The sequence below is a fragment of the Corvus hawaiiensis genome, chromosome 1 (assembly GCF_020740725.1).
Source record: "Corvus hawaiiensis isolate bCorHaw1 chromosome 1, bCorHaw1.pri.cur, whole genome shotgun sequence".
In the NCBI taxonomy this organism is placed as follows: Eukaryota; Metazoa; Chordata; class Aves; order Passeriformes; family Corvidae; genus Corvus; species Corvus hawaiiensis.
In genome coordinates, this window is record NC_063213.1 from 16,233,816 (window position 1) to 16,261,353 (window position 27,538).

The window sequence follows — 27,538 nt, forward strand, 5'->3', positions numbered from 1 at the left end:
TACCATGTGAAATTCTGAGGAGACAAACAGGGGGATTTTTGAGAATGTTTAGAAAGGCAGTTTATGAAATTTTTCTTTTATGTTCAATTCCACGATCAATGTTCTTATGACTGAGAATGGAACAATGGTTATGACCTGTGACAGATGAATCAATGCTTTCTTTCTGCCAAACATCAGAACGTATTTCCTCTTTCTGAAGTAAAAATTCATGGCTGTGCTGGAAAATAGATTTGCATTTTCAAAGATCCAGTAATGACATGTGGGACAGTAGACAGCAGGAGAAATTGATAGACATCAAACTAAGGAACAAGTATGAATTTGAATTCAAAACTGGGAGATAGCCATCCACAAACCAAGGGAGAAGAGAAATCCAGTGAGGATTTGGCAGTTTACAGCTGAGATAAGCAGGAATATCAGGCAACATTCTTTACCCTTGGAGTCCGTCACTGTTACAGACAAGAGAAGTAGGAAAATTCACAGGCAACTGGAAGTATCACCAAGCCATCACCACAGTCTTCAGGAAAACAGCAGAACATTACCCTTAAGGCTATTGCAAGGGAACAAATATGTCCACCTATATTTGCCTGCTGCTGAATCTTAGAACAATCAAGCTCGTTCATGAACATGTCTAACTGTGAGCTAAAGAGTACAGGTTTGTTATAGGGATGCCCTTGTAAGATGAATTGTAAAAAGACTGGGGAAGAAATGGGAGACTGAGGAAGTGCAGATAATTGAGTAGTGAAAAGATGTGTGTAAACATGTTTTAAAGGAAGAATTAAAGTCATCAGAAGATGCTAAAAAAATATTTAAATCTGTATCCTACAGACCATGTCAAGCTAATACAATGCTACTCTGTGCTAGAGTCACTCTTTTTCTTGGTTATGTTGGCAAGATGTAGACTTGGATTGTTTCGGAAGTGAGCAAGTGAGGATGGTGGTGTGGTCGGATGGGCACTCATGCAACTGTTCATCACATACCTTCTAAAAGGCTTCAGAGATTAAAAAAGATGCAAAGTATATACAGTTGAAAAATATGTAGCTGATTATTCCTGGTCATTCTTCCTTTGCAAATGAAGAAAGATGAAAGATAATCTGTTATGGAAGTTAATTTCTGCTATTGCAGAAGTTAATTTCTCACTTTTTAAGTGATATAAAGGATTTGTTTTTGTGAATGATGATGATGATCACGATCATGATGATTATTATTTCTTTGTAGAGAAGGCCTAGGATGTTTGAATGGCCTCATCACCTACAGAGTTGAGGCAAGTCTTTTATTATGAGGCTAATGAGACTCTGAGGAGTCTCTGAGGAGATTATTAAAGTAATGAAAAAAGTAAGAACAAGAGAAAATAAGCAGCCAAAGTCAGGCTGTGGAAAAACAAAATTTATCAAATTAGTAATTCATCTTAACTTTAAATGTTTACACTGTGCACATGCCAAAGTGCAATAGTCATCCCAATTCTTAAAATAGTCAAGGAAGACGAATAGGTTTTTACTGTTTCATCTCTCTTAATTTGGACATTTATGCAAAGATAAGGCACCTTGGTTTCTACTGGCAATATTTTGTGGTCTCCTTCAGCTGTAGTTGCAGTGCAGGTTCAAAGGTCAGATCTGCACATCTATGCTGTAGGTATCTATGTTTAATGGGGTGAATCCCATCCAAGGCAGTGGAGAACTTAAAAATGAGCTTACAGTCCATTTCATTATTAGATAGGAATGAAAGAATTCTGACTAATAGTGCAATAAGAAAGAGCTATTAAAAATATTAATTTTTCTTCTCCTAGAAGAATACAGATGAGTTGAATTTATATTGCTATGGTGGTGATGAAACTCAATCCCAGCTGTAACTGAAGCACACTTTGAGTATGATCTAATATTGCCAGATGTTTTAAATTAGTGGATCTAACTAACTTGAATCCAAGGATTTTGAAAGAGATCTTTGGAGTATTAAGGATGGATTCCTTTCATCTAACTTTGGCCACTTTTAGGTATGGAGTTTAAGTAGTCTAAACTAAGACACCTTCTGTAGTCAATGGAAAGAGAGAGACACCTGCAGACTTATCCTAGCTGAAAATAGATGCCCAAGATATCTGCAAGGAATAGACTCATGAAAGTGCCTAATTTTCTCCACTGAATATAGAAAGGACTTAGGTGACGAGCTCAGACTAAACAGCCAGCTTTCAGACAGCTGAATTTAAATTAATATCCTCCTGGATGTTGATTTTTGACAAGCTGGTGGCACAGGGGAAGTTGCAGTGCTGGTAATGTGCCAATATTTAAAATATTTATTATAGTCTGGTAAACTGGACACTGTTCTCACGTTACATAGTTGTAGGTCCATACATTATAATACTGGAAGGATCATTTTAATGACCCAGTCTGACTAGCCTTGCTCATGCAAACCAGAGACATTGCTTCATTTTTTTCTGTTTGGAATAGAGTATATCTTTTAGAAAAACACTGACTCTTTACTTAAAAAATTCCAGCGATGGAAAATCCACCAGAGACATCATAACTTGTTCCAGTAGTTAAATACCTTCCCCATAAAAACATTTGCACCTTGTTTGTAGGCTAAGGTTTGTCTAGCTTTATCTTATACAGTTACATGTATGACACATTTTCTTGGTAAACTGACAAGCCCTATATAACTTCTGTTCTCATATACATTCTTATTGAAAAAAATTAAATTGCTTATCTCAGTGTCGTATTTTTAATTAGCTAAGCAAGTGTAATCACTGATGGAATTTCTATCTTTTTAATTCTTTAATTATATTTGTATGTCAGTTCTGAATTTTTTGTTTTTGAGCTCCCTTTTTGGACTGAATTGCAACATACTTAGAAAAAAATTCAGTATTCCAGTAATACCTGTATGAATACTTAAATCAGGTAAAATAACTTCCCTGTTTCTGTGTAAGCTCTGCTTGAACATCAGAGATTTTCATTATTCTGTTTGGCCACAGTATTGCCCTCAAAGTTCATATTTGGCCAATTTTGTACTTTGATTTTCATGTCTTTTTGGAAATGGATCCCCAGGTTAAATCTTTGCACGCTATACTGTTGGCCTTCATGCACACGAGTAAAAATCACCAGTGAATTTAGACCTTGTGATGTAAGCTGATTTTTTTTTTCAGGTGATTAAATAATGTTTTAATTTTTGTCAAAACACTTAATAAATGTCAGATGACTTAGCTCTCATTTTTTTAAGAATAATTCACAATTCAAAACCAGCCACAAAATATATTCAAGCATTTTATTGTTTTAGAAAGGAAAATTTTCAGAGACCAATATACTGACTCTTCTTGTAATGTCTTTAAAACAAAATACTGCCTTTCCACAGTAGACGATTGCAGGTTTAGCAGAGATAAGATTCATTAGAAAACTGAAGGAGTTTACTGGCTGAGAAAGTGGTAGATACTTTTGAATTATAGAGACATAAGTGTATTAAGGCCTGTGAAAAGAATACCAGTGGCTTTGAAGCTAAAAAACACCTGTTCTGCCTGCCAATGAAATTCTACCTTTGCAGGTACCCGATCAGATGGCACATAAATATTCTAAAAGATTTAAGGAGATCTTCCCAGTGAGTTGATTTCCAGTATGATGATCCCTTGATATTTTGACTTGAAGTTTCTGCTTGAATTCTGAACTAATTAACTAAGAAATAGTAAAGTTATTAATTTTTCTATTTATGCATTTATTTCTGTGTACTGTGATGATGCTTAAAGGCATTGACCACAGATAAGTAGTTCACTTCACTAGGGAGGAATGTGTACCCACATGAGAAGATGACTCCAGAAAGCTTTCAATTTAAATGTAACACACAACGAGGTGGAGGTGAACAAACAGATAGGAATGGAGTGCTAGAAAAATTATGTAAAATATTTAAATGGTCATATTTCATAGTTCAAGAAAACCAGGATACAATTACTGCTAATTCGTAGCTGCAACTCGGTCATCTTCAGTAAAAAGTAAATAACGAATACTGACTGTAAGCTTTTTGTAAAAATCTAGAACAACTGGATGGTAGCCAGTCACCCAGACTTTAAGGCACTCACACCATATGGGAACCATAACTGGTGCTGTTGGCAGGTTTTTGCATGTGTGTGCCTGTGCTGAAGGCTACATGAAGTCAAAGTAAATTAGTCTCTGTTGAGCTTTGCATTGTTCTGAGCAGCTTTTTTTTCCAAATTTATTTAAAGATATTTTTCTATGCTGCACTATGAAAAAGTCTATTTTCTCCTGTTCTTGTTCCATTGTACATACAGAACTAATTATTTTTGGGCTAGAGGAACCATTAACTTAATGATTGAGGTACATACCCGAAATGCAGATGATCAGACTATTCGTTCATGTTCTGATATTTTTTTATTCTTGAAAGTGTCTATCCAACCTACCCATGCATAAAACTGCTTTACTCTGTGGTCTGGTTTATGCTATTATTTGCCCTACATGGAAGTGCTCCGTTTTCTTAATACTACAAAATAATAATAGATGCCTTCTAGAATATCAGTTGTGGTAGCTTATAAGAACATCACCAGGGATACTGAAAAACAAATTTCAACTTCTTGGTACAATAAAGTGGACAAAGAAGACACTCATGCCTTAAGAATGGGACTTGTTGTATAATCATACCTCTTAATATTTTTTTTTTAATTAGTCCATCAGATTTGTCTTTTCATCAGACTAGAGCCTCAAGAGATGCGTGGGAGGGGACGTGGGGAGAGGGTGGATGTGTTCAGCTTGAGCTTGTTGGTTGGTTGGTTTTGGTTTATTTGGCAAAGAAGGCATAACAGCTATAATGTATCTTCTGAACCCTGTGTGGAGTTAATAGGAGATATTAGTGCTTTTTGAGTTCAGTTCTTCGTGGCAGGAAGGTTAGGCTCTTCTATTCCCTTGTAATATTCCAAGATATAAAACCAGTTTGTTTAACCACAATTTCTGAAAGTTATTGGAAAACGAAGATTTCATATTTGGAAGGTTTTTTATAATGACTGTGTTAAAAAATACAATTTCTGTAATTTATTGTGCAGAGCTTCCAGAAAACTGGTCATTGTTTGCTAAAGTCATAAATCCCTACAAGAAGTTTTGGCTAACCATTTTATGTGCAAAGACTTTCATAAGACCATCTTTCTGAAATAAATAGATGTGAATTACAAAACATGGAAGACAGTTACTGGTAATTTCTACTGAAAACATTCTAAAGCCAACCTTTTATCACATACTGTATTTATCTGGAGTATAGAATATGAAATGCAAAAGCACTGGCACCTACTTCTTTACAACTATTTGGCAACAGGTTTGATTGTTTTCTTGTGAGGACCTTTGGTGAGAACATTAAATACACAATGTGGAGTTTTACATTATAAAGCAAGGTTTAAGATATCTTCATAAATCAATCCAAAATATTTCATTTAATATCTATGCAATAGTACTATTGTGGTATAATAGTATGTATTTGCAATTTACATATTTATGTTGTAATTTTAAGTTTAGAAGAACCCCCTTTGTAACTGTAATGGTTTGCTCTGTTCAGGCTCCACAGTTCAGGCTGGAGATATGGCGTGTCTGGCACATACTCCAAGCTGATGCCTGTTGCTTTTTGTAACAGTTGTTACAGTTCTTGGACATCAAGAAAGAGGGCACTAGATTCCAAAATTTCTGCATGTCTGTTGTCTACAGAAAATATGCCAAATCCCTTCACCCACAGATGTATTGATCACATCACACTTAAATTTTGGATATAAGAGATTTTATAAACTAAGTCCCACAGTAGCATATTTTATTCCATTTCAGAAGGATTAATGTAAATTGACAGTGTTACACCAGTTTCTATTGTGTTAGCAACTGCCAGGTTGCTTGAAACATTTTGCTTACAGTTTCAGCTCCAGGAAACAGAAATCAGTAGCTGTTCTACCTTTATAATAAGCAAAATGTCACCATTCATAAAATAAGGGTACTTTTATGTAAAACATTCTGCTTTTGCACCACTGACAAAGGTAATGAAGTTTGGCTTTAGTATAGATTAAGCTTCAGACTTTAGATTACTTTTTTCAAAATTTCACATTACTGAAGTTTACGATATGTAGCAAGTGTTCTGTTAAAATCTGGCTGACTGTGGATGGGAAAAAACAGCAGCCTAAGGGAGATCAGCTTTTTTTTGCCCAAACTCTGTGCTTCAGGAGATCTCTAATTTTGTAACATTTGGATAACAAACCTAGAGGCTGGCATAAAGCTCCTCTTGGCACATTTTAAACATCTTTTAGTCTTATAAAAAGAAGCTTGTCCCACTAAGCTGTACGTTTGTTGGAGCTGTTTAACAGTAGCTGTGCCCTGCAGCTCTTTTAGTGATAAATGAGCCATTTCAAATAAGGGCAATTGCAGCCAACTGTGCAGAAGGAAGCATTAAAAAAAATTTGAATAGACATTTTTGAAGCTTAAAAATGCACAAACAAAGTATGTTAAATCAAAATATATGCTGCTCCTTTTAATGGAAAAGATTGCTACTGGCTAAGTCTGCCAGCTTCAATAGGTGTGCCAAAAAGCCAAGGAATCTGGCAGAATCCACAGATAGCAGTTCCATCTTTCATCTATATTTCTTTTCTGTATTTATCTTGCTTTAGAAAATGCAGAGAATGTCTTTTCCTTCCGACTTGGCACTATTTCCAAACCACAGAAATACACAGAGCAGCTTCTTGCAATTGTTTAGCTCCCTGCACCAGTCTTATCCTTGTGACTGTGTGAATCATTTCTTTCTAATTTGGCAATAATAAGAAAAAAAAGCATTAAAATATTTTTATGTTTATGGAAAAATGGCTGAACTGTCAGATATAAAATTAGTTTTCTTAATTGAGAGACACTGAGCTTAATGTGTAAAGACAGAATGCCAGGTAATTATTTTTGACATTCAGCTGATCAAAAATAGTTTCCTTGAATGTAAGGAGCTATTCAAAGAATCTGAACATAAGAAATACCAAGAACAAAGTTCTTCCTGTAGAATCAATCACTCAGTTCAGCTTGGCTTCAAGCCCTGCTCATTGTAATCTCTCTTATGTCGCCATTTCAAAGAGCGCTCTGTGGTATCTTTTAAGTGATAGGGCACATCTTACTGATGTTGCTTTCAAGGTAAAGATACTAAGGAAAAGTCCATTTCAAGTGTGTGGATTATGGGATGGGCTCTAGTGTTAATGTTCCTAGTCAGTGTTCTGTACTTTGGCATCAAATCTAAACACCTGACAAGGCTGCCAGGTGGCACGAGGCTGATGAGAATTCTGTCCTGACTTGAGTGAGGGCAGGGACAGGATATGAATTGCTGATGCAATTATGCTCATTTAACAATCAGTAGCATGTAAAAGCTAAAATGTATCTTCTCCTGGACTATGAGTGAAAGTCCATATGATTTCATTTTATTGAAAATTTTATTTTAATTAATGGTGCTTTTATCTGCAAAGATAATTACTGGCTGTATTTATCAGCTGCTAGTCAGTGCAGAATTTCTTGCCATGGTTTATGACAATTCTTGATCTCTGGAAGCTTTGAAGAAAAAATTGTAATGTTAAAGTGAGAGAATATTAGCCAGTAACACTATTTAATTACCAAAAGAGTCTGATGCACTGCAAATTATATGCTACCTTTGGATTTAGGGAAACTGTAAAGCTAGATAGATGGTGCCTTTGGGTTCGTTCTAGTCTACTCATTGCATTTGTGTTGAAGGTATAGATAAAAATAAAAAACCTCTCCATGACATAGAATTGGGAGAGCAGCAACTCAAAAAGGTGCTTCCATACTGCTATATAGGTATGACAATTCCAAATACTGGACTCAGGCTAAGACACATAATTAGGGTTCTGTGGAAATAGAGAAAAGTTTAAAATATCAAGAAGGTCTTTAGAACACTTTAAATAAAAATTGCCCCTCTGAAGGTCCTGTCTTTCACCAGTTCTTGTCTACTGTCTACCCTGACCACAGGTGTGTGGGATGAGTCCAGGTTTATTTGCTCTTTTTATCTCTTACATTGTATCTGTGCAATCTGCACAAATAAAACATTAATTAGACTTGATTAGCTCCTTCTCAGAATTCCAGAGAGGCGTAATTGCTGGACTCTAGAGGCATTATAAGCTAAGGGACTGTGTATATATCCAAAAAAAGGTCTGTCATACTTTTGCACTGGATCTACTGAACATTCATGGTATAGAGAATATTTTATTAGTCTTTTGCTTCTCAGAGCATGTTGTCTTTCCATCAGTTGATTACTCTATTTGTGTGCAATAATCCTGTTACTGTTTGGAAGGATGGAATTGACCATGCTTGGATTTTAAGAAAGCATTGAGCAGCACTCTTCACCACAAACTGTTAAAGATGTTAAAATGCTATGTGGTGAGAAGGCACAGTCCTAAAGAGGATAAATAACTCTTTAAAATTGAGGAATCAAAGTGTAAGAATTAGGATGAAGTTTTGGAGCCAGGGGATCTTGTCATTTAGTATTTCATAAATGATAATGGGAAGGGTGGTAAATGGTGAGGTCGCAAACTGCTGACAGTACAGTTCTCCATGGTAGTGCAGAGACAATTGCAAACTGCAATTCACAGTGCAGAGCCATGGAGGTCAAATCTCCTGTGCAAATACGTCACAGCTCAGTGCAAAGATTTTCCCTTTCATGGATTTGCTACACTGAACAGTTTTGCATACTGCATGTGCAGTGGATGCAGAAGGACTGCCAGTAGTTATTGGTTAGAACTGAAAAGATGTCCAAATGTTTGGGTGAGGCAATAAAGTCCTTGCAAACAATTTGGACAGAAAAATGTTCAATGTAGGATACAGTTGGGGACACTATGAAGCCCTGACTTTGATTGATCAGGCTGTTTCTGTTAATCTTTCTGCTCTTGGTCTCATAATCCAAGAATCCTCATAAAACTTGCAGTTAAATATAGGTGTTATTTATCTTTAAATTTTTGTTGACATCCTGGAGTATGGGGGGAGAAACTGATAGTCTGTTTAATTCTTCAGCATCAGAAATTCACATGAGGGAATTGTATTTTGAGAAACCACTCTTTCACAAAATTTATAATATTCTGCATAAAGATACTTCTGTTCAGGGAAGGATGTTAAGTTTCTTAATTGTCATCATGAATCAAGCCCATGATGCACTGTTTAAATGAAAAAGTAGCATGTTTGAGTGGGGAGCTGGTGAAGTAGAGAGTACATTCCCCATGTGGGAGTAGTACTTTCTCTTAAACCAACTTCCACATATTGTTTTTATTAGGTGGCAGAATGCCCCAAACATACTCACCCAAGAAAGTCCAACATGTGGTCAGTAATGTTCTTGTGCTTGCCCAGTGTTTTGAAATAATGTCTTGGGTAGCTGGTTAACTCCAACCATTTCATCCTCCCTGAGAGACAAAGTAACCACCACACCAGGTTTAAATTGTGATTCTTTTTACCTTCTGCAGTAGCATTCAGGTGGAAGGTTCACATGATTTTTTTTTCCCTGTGTCAAAGCACAGAGTTGCATGGTTTTAGAAAATTAGTTTTCACATCTTCCCCCGCATGCTTTAACCAGCTTTAGCAAAGCTTTTACGCATGTGGTACAACCTCCACTTGCCCAAGCACAACTATAACTTTCTTTTTATAGAACTAAAAAAGCTCAAGCAAATGAATAAGCCAAAAACATTTCCAAAACCTGAAGCTTGGAATTGAAGTTGAAAATTTAATAAAAAAATTGAGAAAGAGGCTTTTGCTCTAATCAGAGAAAGTTTTAAATTTAACCTCTATTAATTAATTTTTCATTCTCTACTTCACAGTTACAACTTTAGAGAGGGAAGGAAGCAGTCAAGCTCTCTAATATTTCCTGGCTGACATACACAAGTCAGACAGGTATTATTGCTTGCTTGTTTGCATGCTACGCAGTATTTTTAAAAGTCTCTGATCTCACAAAGCTTCCAAAAACCAGCAGCCATTCAAGCACTTTGTGGACAGAGTCCTTGAGTGGCTTTGGAGAGATGTTTTGCTTATTTTTGAAAAAATATCTAACTCCCCTCTAAAGAACTGTATGCAAATCAAAAATACTTTGGTTGACTATGGCCTGAATGGAGTGCTAATTCAAGCAACTCCCTTTGTTTTAATCACCAAAAAACCAAAGTATGTATCTGACACAGTAAGTGTACATGGTAACGTTTTTCCACTACACAGACTTTTAAAAAGCACACAAATTTCCAGCACTTGTAAATATATCTATGACAACTGACCAGACTGTTCATAAAGAAATTTGGGTTGATTATAGGAAGTTGACTCCGTAGTATAAAATAATCTGGTTTTCTCTAGTAACAAAAAAAGCAGTTTGAGAATCTTGGCAAATAAATGGTATCATACATTTAATTTTCTGATATCGTACATTTAGACTTACCAGTATGAATGAACCTATTCATGTTCATGGACTATACATGTACCTTTGCCCATGAACAGCCCCAGATCTTTTCTTGCTTCATCACATTCAGTTTCACATTTGTATGAATAGAGCAGATCTGTGCTCATACCATCCATACATTTATTTACCCTGAGTTCTAATTGAACATTTTCTAGTACATTTACTTGTCTAAAATCAGATTATATGTTGAACAGTACCACTCATCTTCCAGTTTATGTAAATGTATGCACTGTTGCCACCCCCACATCTTAAAACATAAGACTATAGAACAGTCTTCTTGTGTGCCACAAAAAAAAAACCAAACAATTTTAAAATACCCTGGCTCCTTATTTCAAATAAATGCTATTGTACAAATTCACAAGGAGAACATCCTGCTTTTATCCCCAGACTTTGATATGTAAGGTTTACTAGCAAAAGCAGCTCACTGGTTTTGATTATAATGATTGTATATAGGAAGAGAGACAGACCCTTAGACCATTGGACCTAAAGCTATATTAACTTTAGAGATCAAAATCAGCACCTGCAATTGAATACAGAAGAGAGTTTCAAGTCAGTTCATGCATACCAATAGATCTAACACACTTTTAAAATACTGGTGCAGTCAGATTATGTTCTCTGACCCCTCTTCTCAGGATAAGATGCACTTGAGAGAAACACGGCAAAATTTGTTAAAAGTCTGAAAACTGTAGTGTCCCTTTACTGCAGTTCAGTGTTGTCTTCAAAGACAGAATAGTTAGAGTGCATTTCAGGAATATCAGACAAACCAGAAGGAAAAAAACTCACATCATGTTTTCAGGGCATTGCTGAGAAATCAGGCAGAACCATTCAGAATGTCAGGGTTAAGGACAGCTTAAACCTCATTTTTTTCCTCTGACTTGCAGCTGATAGTTTATTTGCAACTTCCCCTGATTAAGGTTTATATAATCTTCGTATGATTGCTAGAGATAGGCAAAATTATAGTATTTCTATCCATAGTAATGTTAACAAATTTGAAACAAAACTGAATTAACAATTCTTTCTCCATGTCCTATACTACCTCTTCAGTAATGTTTGAGAAGGAAGGGAAAGGTAAAAGTCATGCTCCTGCAAAATGAAAAGGAAAGCAAAGAGTGAAAAAGAAGGTAAGTATGGAAAAGGAGCAGGAAATACAAAAAAGAAAAATTGATCAGGCTTGCAATGATATAAAGGAAGGATAGTCCCCAACATGTTCCTGAGCCAAAGTAAATTATGAAAGGAAAGGGACATCCATGACATAAGTTCACTTTTTTGAATGTTCATTCCATATAATAAGTAAGCAGGCTCATAATTTAATCTTAATAAAGTTAATTTCCCATGAAATTAAAAAAAAAAATTGAACTGTCACTCTATTGAAAATACAAAAAAAGTTATTTATTCTCTCTATGCCACCAAAAGCCTTTTATATGTTAATCTTCTTTTGAAAACAACAATGAAATAAAAATAAAATACAGAAAGTGGTTCAAATAAAAATATGCTGTGAGACCCTTGGCTTCATCACTTTTGGATTATCATATCTGCCAATTGTTTTTTTATGGGATGAATTTTATATCCTGTAAGACTTTTTGTACACTGGAATGTTCATGATGATTGAATTCTTTCTTAATATCACACCAAACATCTTACAGCTGAATGTAGATTCAAGCTGTCTGCCTTTAAGGTCTTCAATTAGTTACATATAATTGTACCTTTTAAACAAAGATTAGAAATTATTTTGATCACTACTTTTATTTAGTTACTTCATCTTTGCATTATATGTTTATGTGTAGTTAGATTTACACCTGGAATAGTTGTCAATATTCCTCTGAAATCCTGTAAGTAGCCAACTGAGATGGGAAAACCTTTAAATTTAGTATATTTTAAAGTTGTCTGCAAATTTGCAGTTTTTAAACTATTCTATATTTCACCATTTGGCATTTTGTTGACTTTCTCCTTGACACTGATATTCACAGTTCTTTGCCCATTTATTATGTCTTTGCAGAGAAGGAGGGAATCCTTCTCTAAATAACTATGTAAGAAATGGACAGTAAAATAGATGAGGTGGAGAAAGAGCTGTAGAGTTTATTCATATTTTGTAGCTGTATAAACATTTGCAAGTATGTGTGTGTGTACCGTATTGTAATTCCCTTTAGGCGTTCGGGTTGTATGTATTTCTCCAAAGTAATGCAATGCAACATTTAACCTTATTAGTGAGTATGACAACTATATTCTTATTTTGTGTGTTATTATTTTGTGGTCAAGAGATTTCTTTTCAAGAGTGCTGTTACGATTCAGATGTTGAAGAAATATGGCCCTTGTCCCAAATGCCTTTCAGTTTAGTTGTAACAAAAGAGGGGACTAAACAAAATAGACAAAAATGGACAGCAGGTAGGAAAAATGGAAAAATGAAGCTGTACCCAGAAGGATTTTAAACTTCAGATCTATCATGGTGTAAAATCAGTTGTAGCTCACTGAAGCTCTTTATTCTAACAAAATAGTAAACATCTCATGGTAAAGTACCAGTAATCATATATTCAGAATCCTTTACTGAGACTATCAAGCCCTACTCTTCTTCTTCCCTCATTTCCTGGTATTTTGTGGGATTCATCTTGCCAACAGTCGTTTCGTCACAGGCAGTCACATAGGAAAAATGACGTGCCAAGGATGAGTCACCTGTCCTAAGTCCTGAGAAAGTTGAGATGGTTTAAGTGCACAACAAACTGCAGACAAGTTTATTCTCATCATAACTCAAAGTCCTGCACCTCTTTGCAGGAAGTGCACAGGTTTTCTGGCTCCTGTACTCTTCCTGAGGGAGGAAGGGAAAGATGAGAAAGAAGAGACAGTTCCTGGCCAGCCTGCCAGCTGCCACCGCGTTCAGGTGTACCTTAGCCCAAGCTGCATCCTTTGGACCTCCTCATACCCCCCAGCCATTCTTGAGTGATTCAGAAAAGTTGTTGTCCTTTTCCTGTGGCTGCCAGAATGGAGATGTGCTTCATGGGAGAGAGAAAAGACAGAAATAGGACAAGAAAGGAAAAGAAACCAGGTGTAATCTTCCCAGAATTTCTCCCACACCAGCCAGAGAGCTTCAGTTTTACCTCTTTATGTTCAGAATGAGTGAACTAGGCTGCACTAGAGGTTGCTCTGACTTTAGTCCTGGAGAGGAGAGACCCTGTGCAAGGGGGAATCAGCACAGTGAGTGTCAGCCCTGCCCATCCTTCCCCTTTACTGGAGTTTCTTGGTACTGGATTTTGTACAGCTGCTAGCTTAGAGTGTTACCTAGTGCATGGGACTTTAGTTTGAAATCTGTTTTCTTTGCACCCCCTAAGAAATGAAAAAGAAAACAAAAACACCTCAGAACTTACATGAGCATCTTCTTCTTAAGAGTCTGGGTATGGTACATGTTGTCTTACCCTTTCATTCAGCTGAAAGGGGAAATCAGGAAATTGGCCTGAATTTTAGTTTAGAAACAGTGACTTAGCTTAACCTTCATTATGCTTTGATTGTGGAGTATGTTTTATTATTTATAATTTAATTTTATGAGAAGTATTTTCATAGGAATATGTGTAACGTAACACTCAAACTAGGTGCTTTAATATTTTCCAGTGTGCAATATGGTGTTGAAAGTTAGAAAATGCTGGCTGGATCTAGACTGATACTTTCTTGGATAAGCTTCTACCATATGCTTTTATTTAAAGCATTCTTTTTTTCTTTTAGGTTAGATTTATAAAAAACACGTGAAAAATGTCTTTTTTATGTCTTTTTTTGTAAAAGAAGTGTTACGCAATTAGAAAATCACAGCACTAGAAATTTAGTATCCTTCAGGAAATGTTGCATGTAAAAGAAGCCAGATACTAAATCTAAATTTAAAAAAGAAAAAAAAAAAAGAAGGCGAGTCCTACCACTAACTGGAAATGCTATGTCAATCTACAAGATGTTGTACTGAAGTATATGTCTTTAGTTCCAGGAATTTTAAGCTCTATCTGAACTCTGAGTAGCTTCCCAGTATAGATATGAATCTTGTTGAAGGAGTTTGTCCATATTTCCTTCTGATTAGAAAAATTCAAATAAGATTTGCTTTACAGGGAAGAAAACCTAAAGAAGCCAGGACAAAAAGGGCATAAATATTTTTTTATATAGTTATTCTTTATTCATAATTTTCTTTCATGTTCACAAGACTCTGGAGTATTGAATAGGCTGATCTTTTATCTGTTTTGTGTGAGCAGGGGAGCCTCTTTACTACAGCTTTGTTTTACACTTTCCATTGTTTTAGAAAACTTGTTGTGGACACATCCCATGACTAACCCCTTATTTAGAGATTATTCCATGCAAACCTCTATACTTCCTGAAAACAGGACACCCTATGCTTCCTGCTTCCCCACTCCAAGTCTGGAAGCTGCAGTGACTGTGGCTGAAGGAAAGTGAGTAATTCTAAGTTATTGTAACCAGTACATGGAGACCATCTGAGATTTTTTCAGATTTAGGGTTTGTTGATACACTACTTACCTCTGCTTTTTCTGCTTTTAAATCCCCTTGGGCTACTTCTTCATAGAAGTGAAAAATTCTAGAAAGACATCACTGTTTGCAGTGATACAGGCTAGAGACCACCATGCTGAGGAGCAGTTTCACTGAAAAGGGTATGGAGATTTTGTAGACAAAAAGCAGAACATTAGCCAGCAATGTGTACTGACAGCAAAGAAGTCACAACACTGGGCTTACAGCAGGAGCACAGCCAGCAGGTTGAGGGAAGTGATTGTTCCCCTCAGTACTTATTAGATCACACCTAGAATACTGCACCCAGCTTTGGCCTTCGACGTAGGAAAGATAAACCATAATAGGTTCAGCAGAGGACCACCAGGATGGTCAGGACCTGGAGCACTTGCTCTATGAGGAGAAACTAAGGAAACTGGGCCTTTTCAGCCTGGAGAAGAGAGAGCTTTAAGTGGACTCAGTAGCAGCGTTGCAGTTCCTACAGGGACTTGAGTCATCAAAAAGATGGGCTAGGCTTTTCACAGTGATGCATGGCAGGAGGATGAGAAACAATGAGCATAAACTAAATCAAGAGTAACTGACTGAGCACAGGGAAAACCTTTTGCCCTACCAGGTCAGTCAAACACTGCACTAGGTTGCCAAAGATGTTGCACCATCTCTAGCCTTGAAGTTTTTCAAGATCAGACTTAAAAACTCTGGGCAACCCAGTCGAACTTTGTATCTGACTCTGCTTTGAGCCTGACACAAGGCTAGAGACCACCTGAGATCACCTCCATTCTGAATTACTCTGTGATTGTGTTGTCAAAACATAGTATCACAATTCTGGAGTAGTAATGGCAAAATCTTAATTGTTCTGAGTATTTTAATGATTTGGCTGTGCATTGCTTTTGGAATCCAGAAATGCTACATATGCCCTGTACGTTCTCCAAACAGCTTGTATTTGTGCTTATTTACTGGTGTGACGTGCAAACTGTGCAAAAATATTGGACTTTAGCCTTAGAATAGAGATACCTGCCAACAGAAAATGAAGGCTACATGGTGCTGCAAATGCTTTCTCTGTCTATGGAAAGTGCCTTTTGTGTGCCAGAAAGAAGCATTTATACCACATGCTTTTTTTACTGCTTCTCACATCTGTTAACATTTACATGTGTCAGAAAACAATACCTGAACAGTAAAGGGAAGGGATACATGAAGTTCAAGGGTGTTATATCAAGAAAAATGACGTGCCATATTGCACTAATACTTTGGAATAAAAAAAAAGGAAAAAGATTTCTTGTCAAATACACTTAATACATAGGTGTAGTTTGTATATACTATCTAAGAACACATTTCCATACCTGAACTGGATGACCCAAATGGCCAATAAATGGAACTGAACCCATGAAAGGGTCAAGGAGTGATAATCAGGAGGTGAAAGAATTATAAATGTCTCGGTTTATTAAAAAAAATAATAATTTTTTATTTCATTTAAGGTAGGATTTATATCAAAATCTTCCAAGTTGGATTCCTAAATACAGAATTACCTACTTCTATTGAAATATTTTGCATTTTTTATAATCTTCTCTTCAGCTGTCTTTTTGTTAGTACAAAAGGAATAGGTTAACTGACAAATGTTGCTGTATATCCTCCGTCCTTAGAGGCAGCTACTGTATTGGGCAGTGTTTCCAAGAATAGTCCTTTGAAGTCTCACTGTGCAAATCCTGAGAAACAGTGTAGTACTGGATTTTGTATGACGTGGCAGTTCTTGCAGATGTTAGTTACCACTGGCAAGTGATTTAGAAGAGCAGCAAATTAGAGAGAAACTGATCCTTGATCCCCTGAACACAGAAGGAAAAAACAAGTATTTGATACCTTTGTAAAAATTGGTGTTTGCATTGATTGCATTTGTAGCACTAATTCTTTAGGCATCTATTTGGGTCCTTGGAACCAGTGTCATGCAGGATTCTGTTCTTTGATGCCTCACCCTGATTTTCCAAAATGCACCTGCAACAAAGAGCACGGACCCTCCCCTACAGCTATTGTCATTGCTTAATATTGAATTCTCTGTGGAAAGAGACAGAAAAATACCTATTCTCCTATGTCTTTTGAGCCTAGGAAGAACTGATGGCTAAAATAAGAGATAATTAAGCTTGAATTGAGTCCTACCTAATGTGTAGTCATAATAAAGGCAAAGGTCAATTTTTGTTTTTTCCTATGTTTCTACTAGATATGTATCTCCGAAACATTATTTTTGTGATGAACATCTGCTCTTCCACATGGATACAAGTCATATATGAAATTATTATGGATGTTGTTAGAGTTCCACACTCACTACACTGCAAAAGCCTTGCATTAGATCTGTGAAGATGCAATGAATAATCGCATAAGGCAGATAGTTTCCTTGCCCCCAAATTTAAAACCTTACCAAAACCACCATATGAACAGCATGTGCATACATATTTTTGGGTTTGAGTCAGGGATATGAAGGATTTATAGCAGTTTTCTTCTGTAAATTGCACAAGAAAGTTATGAGGCACCCAAGGAATCACTTGGTAATTTAAGCTGGTGAGAAATCAGCTCATGGCAAATGGCAAAAAAGAAAGATCTTCATCCAGCAGTATTTCTGAAGAAAAAAATCAAGTTAGGCATTTGATAAGACTTGCATTCTGGTCTTTGTGCTTTGTAGAGCAGCTTTATTATTACAGGTAGACCTGGGGTCTCCTTGGTCTTATGTCCACTGACTTCTCTGGTTGCTGACCCTGGCCCACGTTTTGCACACAAAATAAAGTATAGGAACATAAACCTTTCTCGTATCATTTCTTCTCATGTCATTTTAACTCTGGCATATCCTTTCAGAAGTGTTCATATTTTAAGAATTCTACCTAGCTACTTGGACCTAGACATCTGATTAAATGGAAATTTTAAGAAGGATTGCTAGAAAAAATTATCATTGATGCTTAATTGACATAATACTCTCTCTGATGTAATTCAAGCCTATCACAGGCACTCTTACATGTTGCATGGAGGGGTCAAAGGGTGAAAGGTGACTGGAAAGATGCTTGTTTTGTACATTTGGCTAACACAAATACTTCCTCAAGTACAAAATGCTTTGATCTCCCTAAGTAAATGCCATATGTGTGCAGCTGTGGCCCATGCCTCACGACTGCTGGAAGGTTAGGAAAAGGTAGCATATGAATTTGATGTCTGCATTCAATTTATGCTTTTATATTTAGCAGTTCATAATTTTGTGTAATATTTTAGCTGTATGAAAAATATGCACCAGAGTTGAGTGATAACAGATTTCTCTGTGGTTTAACTCAACATTGTTTGGGTGAATACAGATTCCTAAGTATTGCAGACTGAAAATACAGGTTTTAATTAGAGTTGTCTGAGCTTCAAAATACCTGAACGCACATTAAGCCTGGCAAATTTTCAGAAATCTGGGGGTTGCGTGGAGCTGATTTAAGCTAAGCAAGAGTCTTTTCTTTTCCAGCTCTATTGCATTTGCAGTTGCATCACTGACTTGCAACACAGTGAAGTGAGAGCCAAACCCATTATTAATGGTTTTCTGATATGTAAAAATGTTTTATCACCAAGGCCTGTCTTCTGTCATACTAATGTTGAACAGTACCTTACTCCCAGGGACTTTCCACTGAAAAATTTGAATGATTTCCAGAGTAAAGGGTCTACTACACATGACTGAAAAGCTAAAGCAACTCCAGAAGTTTGGTGCCTTTCTTGCTTGAGCTTTTGTTTTTCACTTCTACATGCAAATGTTTAAGACTGATATGCCCAGATCTATATCCCTCAAGATGTTTAACATGAGTGTTTTTCTGTGACAATAAAGAAACCTACTGCAGTCAATGGGACACAAGGATCATGAAACCAGTTTCATGATCAAGACCAAAAAAAAAAAAAAATCATGGCTTTGTTTATTAAAAATCTTGAGCATGTACAATTATATTGGTGTACCTTGGGGGGAGAATTGTGACTCATATAAAACACGTGCAATTTCTCCTTATAATAAAAAAAAACAAGTCACAACCAATAGACAGACATGTTACAATAACCAAAAAATAAGACATGAAAATATCAATTCACTGGACAAATATGATAAAATATAATGCATTGCACTTTTATGTGGATGTTAATACATATATGTTTACAAAAGTATACATGCAGTAGATACATGCCTATATCTAATGCAGTGTTGTTAATATGACTGTTGGTATTTTATTTACCAGGAGTGTGGGTAAATTCATGCATTGTTCTAGATATGATTTGAACATCACTGAAACAGAAGCACACTGATTTGTTTTTTTCTGCTCTGTGTTTTTGCTAGCTCCTACTGGCCATGGTAGGCTCTACAGATGACACTCTGCAGGAGGCAGCAGCTGGTTGCATAGCAAACATTCGCAGATTGGCTCTGGCAACAGAAAAAGCAAAATATGGCTGATGCTTCAGCAGCTTTTACCAACACACTTGTTTAGCAATTCAGCTACATTTAAATACATGATTACTCCTTCTAGAATCTGTATTTCATAGCAGAGCTCATCTAGCTGAGGATAATTTAATAAAAACAAATCTGTGGAAACTTAGGTTTGTTTCTAAGTTACTGGTTTGTCACCCCTAGGTTTGATAAAATACTTATACCTAATTTTCTGTGTCTTTTAGCATTAAATCCATCAAAAGACTATCAGTTAAGACATGTCAAAAACATTTTCTACTTTTGATATGCTTTAATTTTAATTCATTGTGGATATAAATATTTTTGCTTATCTGTGACATAACAATAAATTTTCCTTCTCTGCGTGTGTGATTATGCAGCAATTTATGAATGTCTTGAAAAATTCCCTGCATTATAAACTTGCCCAGTCATCCTCTCATTAAGCTTTTGCATGTTTGATCACTTGTGAGTCACGGGAGAGCAGAAAATGCAGATACATGAATCTCACATCTGGTGTTATATTAAGACTGCAAACAGCTGTAGCAATAGACATCGCTCCAAATTTCCCATTTCTACCAACATCAAACAAAATAGTGCTTAATTTTATAAGTAGTGGTGAAATGTATTTTAATTAACACGTTTAACTCAGCTCTAAATAAAAAATCCAATATTAGATTTAGATTTGCACATTATCTTTTTGCGGGTTTTTTTTCATTTTTTCAAGACAACATTGTATTGATGTAGTTACTTTTTTTCTATATAAAATTATGTTCGGAATTACAGTTGCTTTCAAAAAACCACAGAAATTATTATTGATATTATAAATTGCAGACCCACTGTACATACCATGCTAAACAAATAATGCTGAGGTATTTCTTTGACAGCAGTAATGCCTTAATTACAAGCACAGACTGCTGACAAAAATGAAAAAAAGCAAATGTTTAAATGACTTGCATTTGTCAAAGACTTGCTTCTGAATTATTTTTTTATTTCCCTTAATAATGAACAATTTTCTTGGTTTAGAAGCATTTTGTAACTTCATTATTTTCCTCCAACTAGCAAGACTTCTCAAGGAGACTAATTTCCTTACTGACAGAACTTTCTAAGGAAGACATAATGCCAATCCACCTTTTTATTTGCGTTTTCTCTGAAGCAGACATGAAGATTCATTTAAAATTTCATTTTGGAAGATTCGTGCAATTCTGAAAAAGGAGAATTGCATTGGCCCCTTAGGGAAGGTATAGAGGCTATTTTAAAGGAAGCCAGCTATGGACAGATGCTGGCAGTGTGGAAATAAAAATGTCAATCCAAGTAGTATTTTTTGATCAGTGCAAACACCAACATAGTCATGGGGTCCATCACAAGCTCCATCAGCATCCAGTGACCACCATGCTATTTTAGGTATTTTCCAGCTCTGCCTCACAGGCCTGGTATATTATTTTGAATAAATGTGTCTATATTATTATACTGACGTCACAGCTGTAGTAGTATCATATGCTTCATTGTTATACCCAAAAATACTTCTAAAATAAATGCTATTTGCCAAATTCATTTGAAAGAGAAGAGGCTTGATTTTATTTTTGTCTTTTCTGTGAGAGAAGCTGTGGATACAAATAGTTTATCACAGTCTCACTTATGAATAACATGTAAAATGGTAGCTTATTTTTCTAACTGTTGAGGGGAAAAAAACTCCCCGAAAATAACTCTTGTCCTTAACATGACCTCTCAAGGAACACTTGACTGTTTAGCGTGGATTTCAAATAGAGTAAGTTCTAAAGCAAGCTTAATTTTATGATACAGGTGTCAGGGCAATAAATGTCACATTTCTGACAATGAAATGGCCTCAGTTTGCCATTCTCACTCACACTGGTAGCCCTTACGCCTCCAAGTAGTTAATCTGAAACCTTTATTTTAAGACCTCAGACAGTTAATCCCAGACTTAATATAATTTACTTGTGCTGTTTTCTTTTCCTTTACCATGCCTGCAGTTTTTAAGTTCTCTACAAGGAGAAGAACTGTTGAAATAGATACAGATCACCACACAGGCAAAGAACCAGTATTTAAAAAATACATCTTTTTTGGCCAAAACTGGTGGATGCCATGTAATTAATATAAAGAGATTTAGTTTCTGGAAAATGAATAAATTAATGTGATCCCTGGCCCCTCTGAGCAGTGCAGTAGAGTGTGTACATTTGAAAAGCTCCCACATTGTCCACAGATCTGCACTGAGTTTCACAGTGCTGCAGCCCTCTGAAAAGGGATCCTCACAAAGCTGGGTCCCCCATGCTACTCACACAGCCCTCCACCCCTCCTGGCAGTGCCCGCCGGCCTATTCAAGCCCTGGCATCAACCCAAGGCGCTGCCGCCGCCCAGGCCCAGCATTCCCACCGGGTATAACCAGGCACCAGCCGGCTCCCGCTCCCTGGCTCCCATGCTTGGAAGGGAAATGCCTTCACTCTGCTCTTTCCACCACCTGCTACTTCTCCATGTAAACCTGTAGCCTCTTAGGAAATATGGTTGTACTATATAGGGGACTCAGTATTATCTTCAACACAGAGCAATTTGATGTACAAATTATCTTAGCTGCAAAAATGTAGTGATTTAGAAGGGGGAATCAGGCTTTGTCCTGTTCATTTACTAACATCTGCTCAGTCTGCTTCCTTCTCATTTTCTCTATGTGATTCCTGTAGTTTCACTGTCTTGTAATATGTCCTTTTTTCCAGTTTATTTACATTGATGTTACCATCAGCAGGGAGTATCCATCGCTTGTCACAGTTTCGGGAGCCAGCTCCCAGCTCTGCACAGAGCACCATGCTCCAACTGGCAGCCGCAACGCCAGGCCTGCTCTTCACCGGCTGCTCATCGTCAGCTTTGTTCCTCAATTACATTAAAATGTCAGAAAACACAGAGTCCAAGTAAGAAAAGTTGTCACAAGAAAGTGTTGTTTTGAGTATGGAAATACTAGAGTTGATGAGAAAAAAGCAAAAGAAATCTTTCACCTTTATGCAATTATTTCTAGAACCTTATAGGCCCACCACATCTTTCAGTCTACACATCTGTCAGCAGCAGGGTAGCTTTTCTTCTACCACACCATGACTTTATGATTTATTGCTTGGTGACAGATAACCATTATCAATAATTTAGTTGTCCCAGGATGTTCAAACTATACATTTGAATCTGGGATTTATGTTCATTTCCTTTTAGTGTTCATGCTAATGACAAGTGCATGTGCTCTGACACACGGTATTGTCTCCAAGTTGTAAGAGAAGTATAAACTTCACGGCCTGGGTGCAAGGAATCTGTGATGTATTACAGGCTTTGTTATTCTGCTCCATCACCAAAACTTTCCTTTGGAAAGTAAATGAGCTTGAGACTCACAGGACTGTCTCAAGATTTGACTCAGTAATTTGCTCTAGGGTAACAGATCGCTTTGTGTGAAAGTGTGGTACCTCTTTCATTCCATTTCTCCTAAAATGAGTTGAGTGAGCTGCTGACACTGGGGGTCAGATGTGAATCATCCCAGGAGGCTGAACTAGATAATATGTTAGTTTAAGAATTTCATCTCATAATAAATTAAATGGTTGTTCCTTGCACATTTCCACCAAAATAATCTTTGTTTTACACGTGACAGCAGGAAGACTGTGAGGGAAACATGTAATGTGTTTCTTCGGCAGTGGAATTCAAGTTTCCATGCAGGCTGTTTGCAGTGCTTATTTCCAGAGTCAGAAGCTCACTGCTCCCCAACTGTAAATTGTGGTTTGCCTCTTCTTTAGCCACTTAAGCTTTTCCACACAGTGCTCAGGATCCAGAACAACAGAAGGAGGCTGTGCTGCATCTTGGGCACTCTTTAGTTCAGACAACCTAATTGTGGACTGTTCAGTGATCTAGCACAGACCAGGACCAGCATATTTCAGCCATGGCCATTGCAGTGGCAAGTTACATTGCACCATTTCTAAAGGGATTAATTTTGACACTTATCGTTCTCACCCTTGCTTTAACAGTGATGTTCCTCAGTGCTATATATCTTAGCTGCTTTGGCTATTGAAAGCAGCCAAAAGTCACCCATTTTCATGAACCTTTTCCTTGAGTGCAATTTTCATTGTAACTTGTGCTTTGCCTAGTTATCAGTTCAGTAATACAACTTTCTGGGAAGTATTTCCATGGACATCATCATGGCTTGTGTTTATCCTCTTGACTTGTTTTTTGTGTTATCTGCCAGACACCTTTCAGTTGGCAAGTTCCTTTCTCTTTTCCAGTTGTTGTCATTGGCAAGTTATGTGTTTTTATCCTGGTCTACATAGAGCACAGGACCCTTCAGTTGCTTGATCTTTTACAATCACACTCAATTCTACTTTAAACACAAATGTTTTCCTTCTGAAAGGCTCATCAATGCATGTAAGGAAGTTGACTCTGGCTGCCATACAATATGATGTGGCCTAATCCTGCCATGACACAAAGACATCTTCACTAATTTGCAATGTTTTCTTCCATCATTTGAGAATCCCGACATGGTGACAAGATACTACCTGGCCAGTCAAAACCTTTGCTTGTTGTTACTTTGAGTCTGTATTGGAAAAGGAGCATAAGAATGACATTGTACTAATACTGAACCATGAAACAAGAGGTCATAAAACAACAGTTTTTGGTCAACTCCCCATTGCACCAGGATGCTGAATGCCTTTAAAGCTGTTCCATCCTTCAGTAGGTGAGAAGTGGCCAAGAAGCTTTTGGGGGTCCAAATTGTTCTTTGCAATTGGTAATGACGGTTAAGTTTTTGTCCAGCCATGCTGTATCACACCCCACTTCTGCAAGGGCTTGGTGAAGGCAAGAAAGCAAAGCTGAGCACCTGTGCTCCAGTGGGTGCATCTGGCAGCAGAGTTTTCCTTCAATGGCTGAGCCTTGAACCGTACCTTCTAATATCCAGATTAAATAGCTAGGGATTTGTGTCCTGTTTCTGAAGGAAAAAAAAAGAGGCTTTAATAAAAATGGTAATTAAAAAAATACAGATGCTGATAAAATTAAAAACACATGTTATGGAGTTGAAATGATTTAGTGCTGAAAAATGTTGGTTGATTCAGTAGTAGTTAAACTTCCAAATAACTTGTCTTGAACAAGCAAATAGTTATAAGTATTTGGCTGTGTGTCTTTTTTAAAAAAAGTGAACACAGATCATGTTGCTGGTTCCCTCTACCACTAACTGGTAAAGGCTGCACTATAAAATTAGTGCAGTAAACCACTCATCTTTCCCGTTGCCACATTCTCTTCCCCAGTTGACAGCCTTTTGGGGCCTCCTTGGCTCCTCAGCAGAAAGCACCAAGTGCAGTTCTGTTGCTCTAATGAAAACATAACAACAACGTCTGGGAAGCCATAGAATGATGCAATAACCGTACAGCTCTGCTTCCTTTAATGTGATGAAGCTTGCATATTTGCCTGGCTCCAGAGTTTTACTCCTGCCAGTATTGTACTGTAAAGAGACTTGGCAGAACACATTCAAAGGCTGTTCGTGGTTTTTCACTCAGCATTAAACCTTCCAGTGACGGAAGGGTGGGGGAACACATATTGGGACAAACAGACACTCAAAAAGTCAAAAAGAAAGAGGAGAAGGAGGCTGGTGGTAGATGGTCAGCAGTTATGTAAACCTTAGTTATGGGACTGGGGTTGATTAGGGCCGAGCTGAGACACACTGGAGGACAACATCATGTATGAAACCATGGGTCTTCTCTGCCTGCTTTCCTAGGGGGTGATCAGCCCAAAATAAAAGCAGTTCCTAATGTTCGGAGAGAAGAGATCAGTATTGCTTCATTCTCATAACCAAAGTCGTGCTCTCCTTGATAACTGCTCAGTCACAATGGTTGCAGTAGTCAGAGGCTCTAGGATTGCCTTTTTTTGTGCTTTCTTTGTCCAGTATAGGGAAGATCTCTGTCCCCATGGCTGCCAGTCTTGATCTGCAGGCCTTCATTGAACTCATTTATGGCTGACTCTTCTTTTTAACTACACCATTTGGAAAGCAGACTACCTAGTCCTTACCCATGCATGAGGTTAGGCAGGAAAATATTCAAAGTGAAGCTGGAGCAACTCTTGGAGAGAACTATTCCATATGCACTTGCAGATGAGGGGCAAAATATGTTCAGAAAAAGAAGTTATGGTCAGATTGATGCCTCCTTCCAACCCGTTCCACAACTGTCTGTGGTGGGGTGTCATGTAAAAGTAAAAATATTTGGGAAAGCGGACATCTGTGGGCCAGCCTTGGTATGCTTCCCAGAATGTAATGACTAGGTGAATGTTTTTCAGCACAGCAACTGAGGAATATAGGTGACTGCCAAGCGCTGGATCTGATGTGGTGTGAAGAGGTACGAAACAAAGAGGAGTGATTTGTCTGAAGAAAGTGAGGTTTAATTATTTCCAAACTTGGCATTAAAAAAAAGCACTACAAAACAAAGAGGAATGATTTGTCTGAAGAAACTGAGGCCTAATTATTTCCAAACTCAGCATTAAAAAACTAGCAATGCAAAACAGAATTCTTTCCAATCCCTTCAAGTTGCTTTTCAGATTTTTGCGTATCTTTAAGACACTTCCATGGTGTGGACATGCTCTTTTCACCAGTCTTGGGGCTCTACAAGTATGGCTGTGTACTCCCTACTGTGGACATTTCTACATCAACAGTTACTGAGGTCAATGTTATGATTTTAGTTCCACTGGCAGTTACTGATACCTAATTACCACTTAATCTGTTCTGAACTTTGTAGGAATGTGTAATAGAAACCACTTCAACTTTTGCTAGAACTGCATTTGAATTGTGTGTCTCTCCTGCAGGACTGTCACATCCATACCCACCATCCCAAAACAGCTGAAATGTATTTCAGCTTTAAGAGGAAAATACTCTGTACTCTACCATGTACATTCTTGCTCAGGGAGATGGGAAATGCAGGCTCAAGTGTCCCACAGCACCCTCAGAAACTGCAAGACTCAGAGTCCCCATCAGAGAAAGCAAACATGAGCAAGGACCCTTGTGACCTTGAAACAGCTATTCCGTATCATGGACAACCATTACAACTAGGACCAAACACAACTGTCATGCTGGGGCCTCACAAAGTGCTGGCCAAAACACTGAACTCCACAAGCAGTTTTAGGGATGTGAAACACCTTTTTGCAACCTCAAGTGTATAAGTCCTGAGAAGCTGAGCTCAAGCACAGAGCTTCTCCATGGGGTTTCCCAGTACCAGCAGCCCCAATAGAGGTGTTAGCACCCTGCAGCATTGGGCAGGGGGCTGACAGGCAGCCTGGGCTCAGGGCTTCCACCGTGCCATCTGGCAGGGAGTGCACTGGGTGCAGAGGCATATATTTTCATAGCAAATCTAAGTGGCAGTTCAGAAAAACTTACCCAGCCAAAGAAAACCTTGGAAAGCCCTGCAGAATGAATCAATAAAACTGTCTAAAAATTTAATCCAATGAGAAAGTTAGTAATTGTCAGAAGTCCATGAGATTTACATTTCTAAATTAAACAGGCCAACGAAGTAACAAGATTGTGCTTCTGTAATCAACTAGTAGCAATTTTACAAATTAGGGAAAATGTGGAGGGAATTCAGTTACTAAATGTGGCTGCCACCTGCAGATACCCCTTAAAGGTTTCAGTCAAGAAAGTCTGTGGAAAAATAGGTGAAATCTCACTTTGCTGAGACAGGTAACATTTTGCTTTGGCCAGTAGCAAGAATGATTTGGGTAAATATGTCTTGAATAACTGCAAATGAAATGGTGGCAAAACAGCTGAGTGAGAGCCAAAGGGAGGCTGCAGGCTACCCCTGGAGAGCTCCTGTTGGCTGAGGATGTGCTGCAAACCCAGCCTGCTGTGGCAGGAACACTGCCCTGGGCAGCCCTGGGTGATAAGTAACAGCATAAAAATTCCAGACATGGATTGTAGGATATCACTCTTGTCCAAGGAAACTTTAAGGGGAGGGATAGAGGAGTCAGTTTCAGTGACTCCCACTTGCTGAGCTGATGTGCAAGCACCCAGTGTGCTCCAGCCCTGGGAGAACCAGGGCAGCACAACTGCATTCATGCTCTCTACCTCTCACCTGGCTTTTTGCTGCAGGGCCCAGGTGAGAGCAGCTGCACCATCAGCTGCAGGGGAGGTGCTGGTCAGTCACACTGCTGTATGGAAGAAAGTGAGGTGGAAAGAAAGGTTTTATTAAGGAAAGACCTTAGTAAGAAGCAAGG

The 27,538-nt window shown here is 37.6% G+C and overlaps 1 protein-coding gene across 2 annotated transcripts in view; it reads left to right on the plus strand.

Moving 5' to 3' along the window:
- Window positions 1-20,875, plus strand: part of ODAD2 (outer dynein arm docking complex subunit 2) — a 75,039-nt gene extending 54,164 nt beyond the window's left edge. For both annotated transcript variants that reach the window (XM_048294206.1, XM_048294213.1), the window contains one exon: window positions 19,220-20,875. In XM_048294206.1, coding sequence (XP_048150163.1) covers window positions 19,220-19,333 — 114 coding nt within the window. In that variant the 3' untranslated portion in view covers window positions 19,334-20,875. The remainder of the gene's footprint in view (window positions 1-19,219) is intronic.
- The last annotated feature ends 6,663 nt before the right edge of the window (window positions 20,876-27,538 follow it).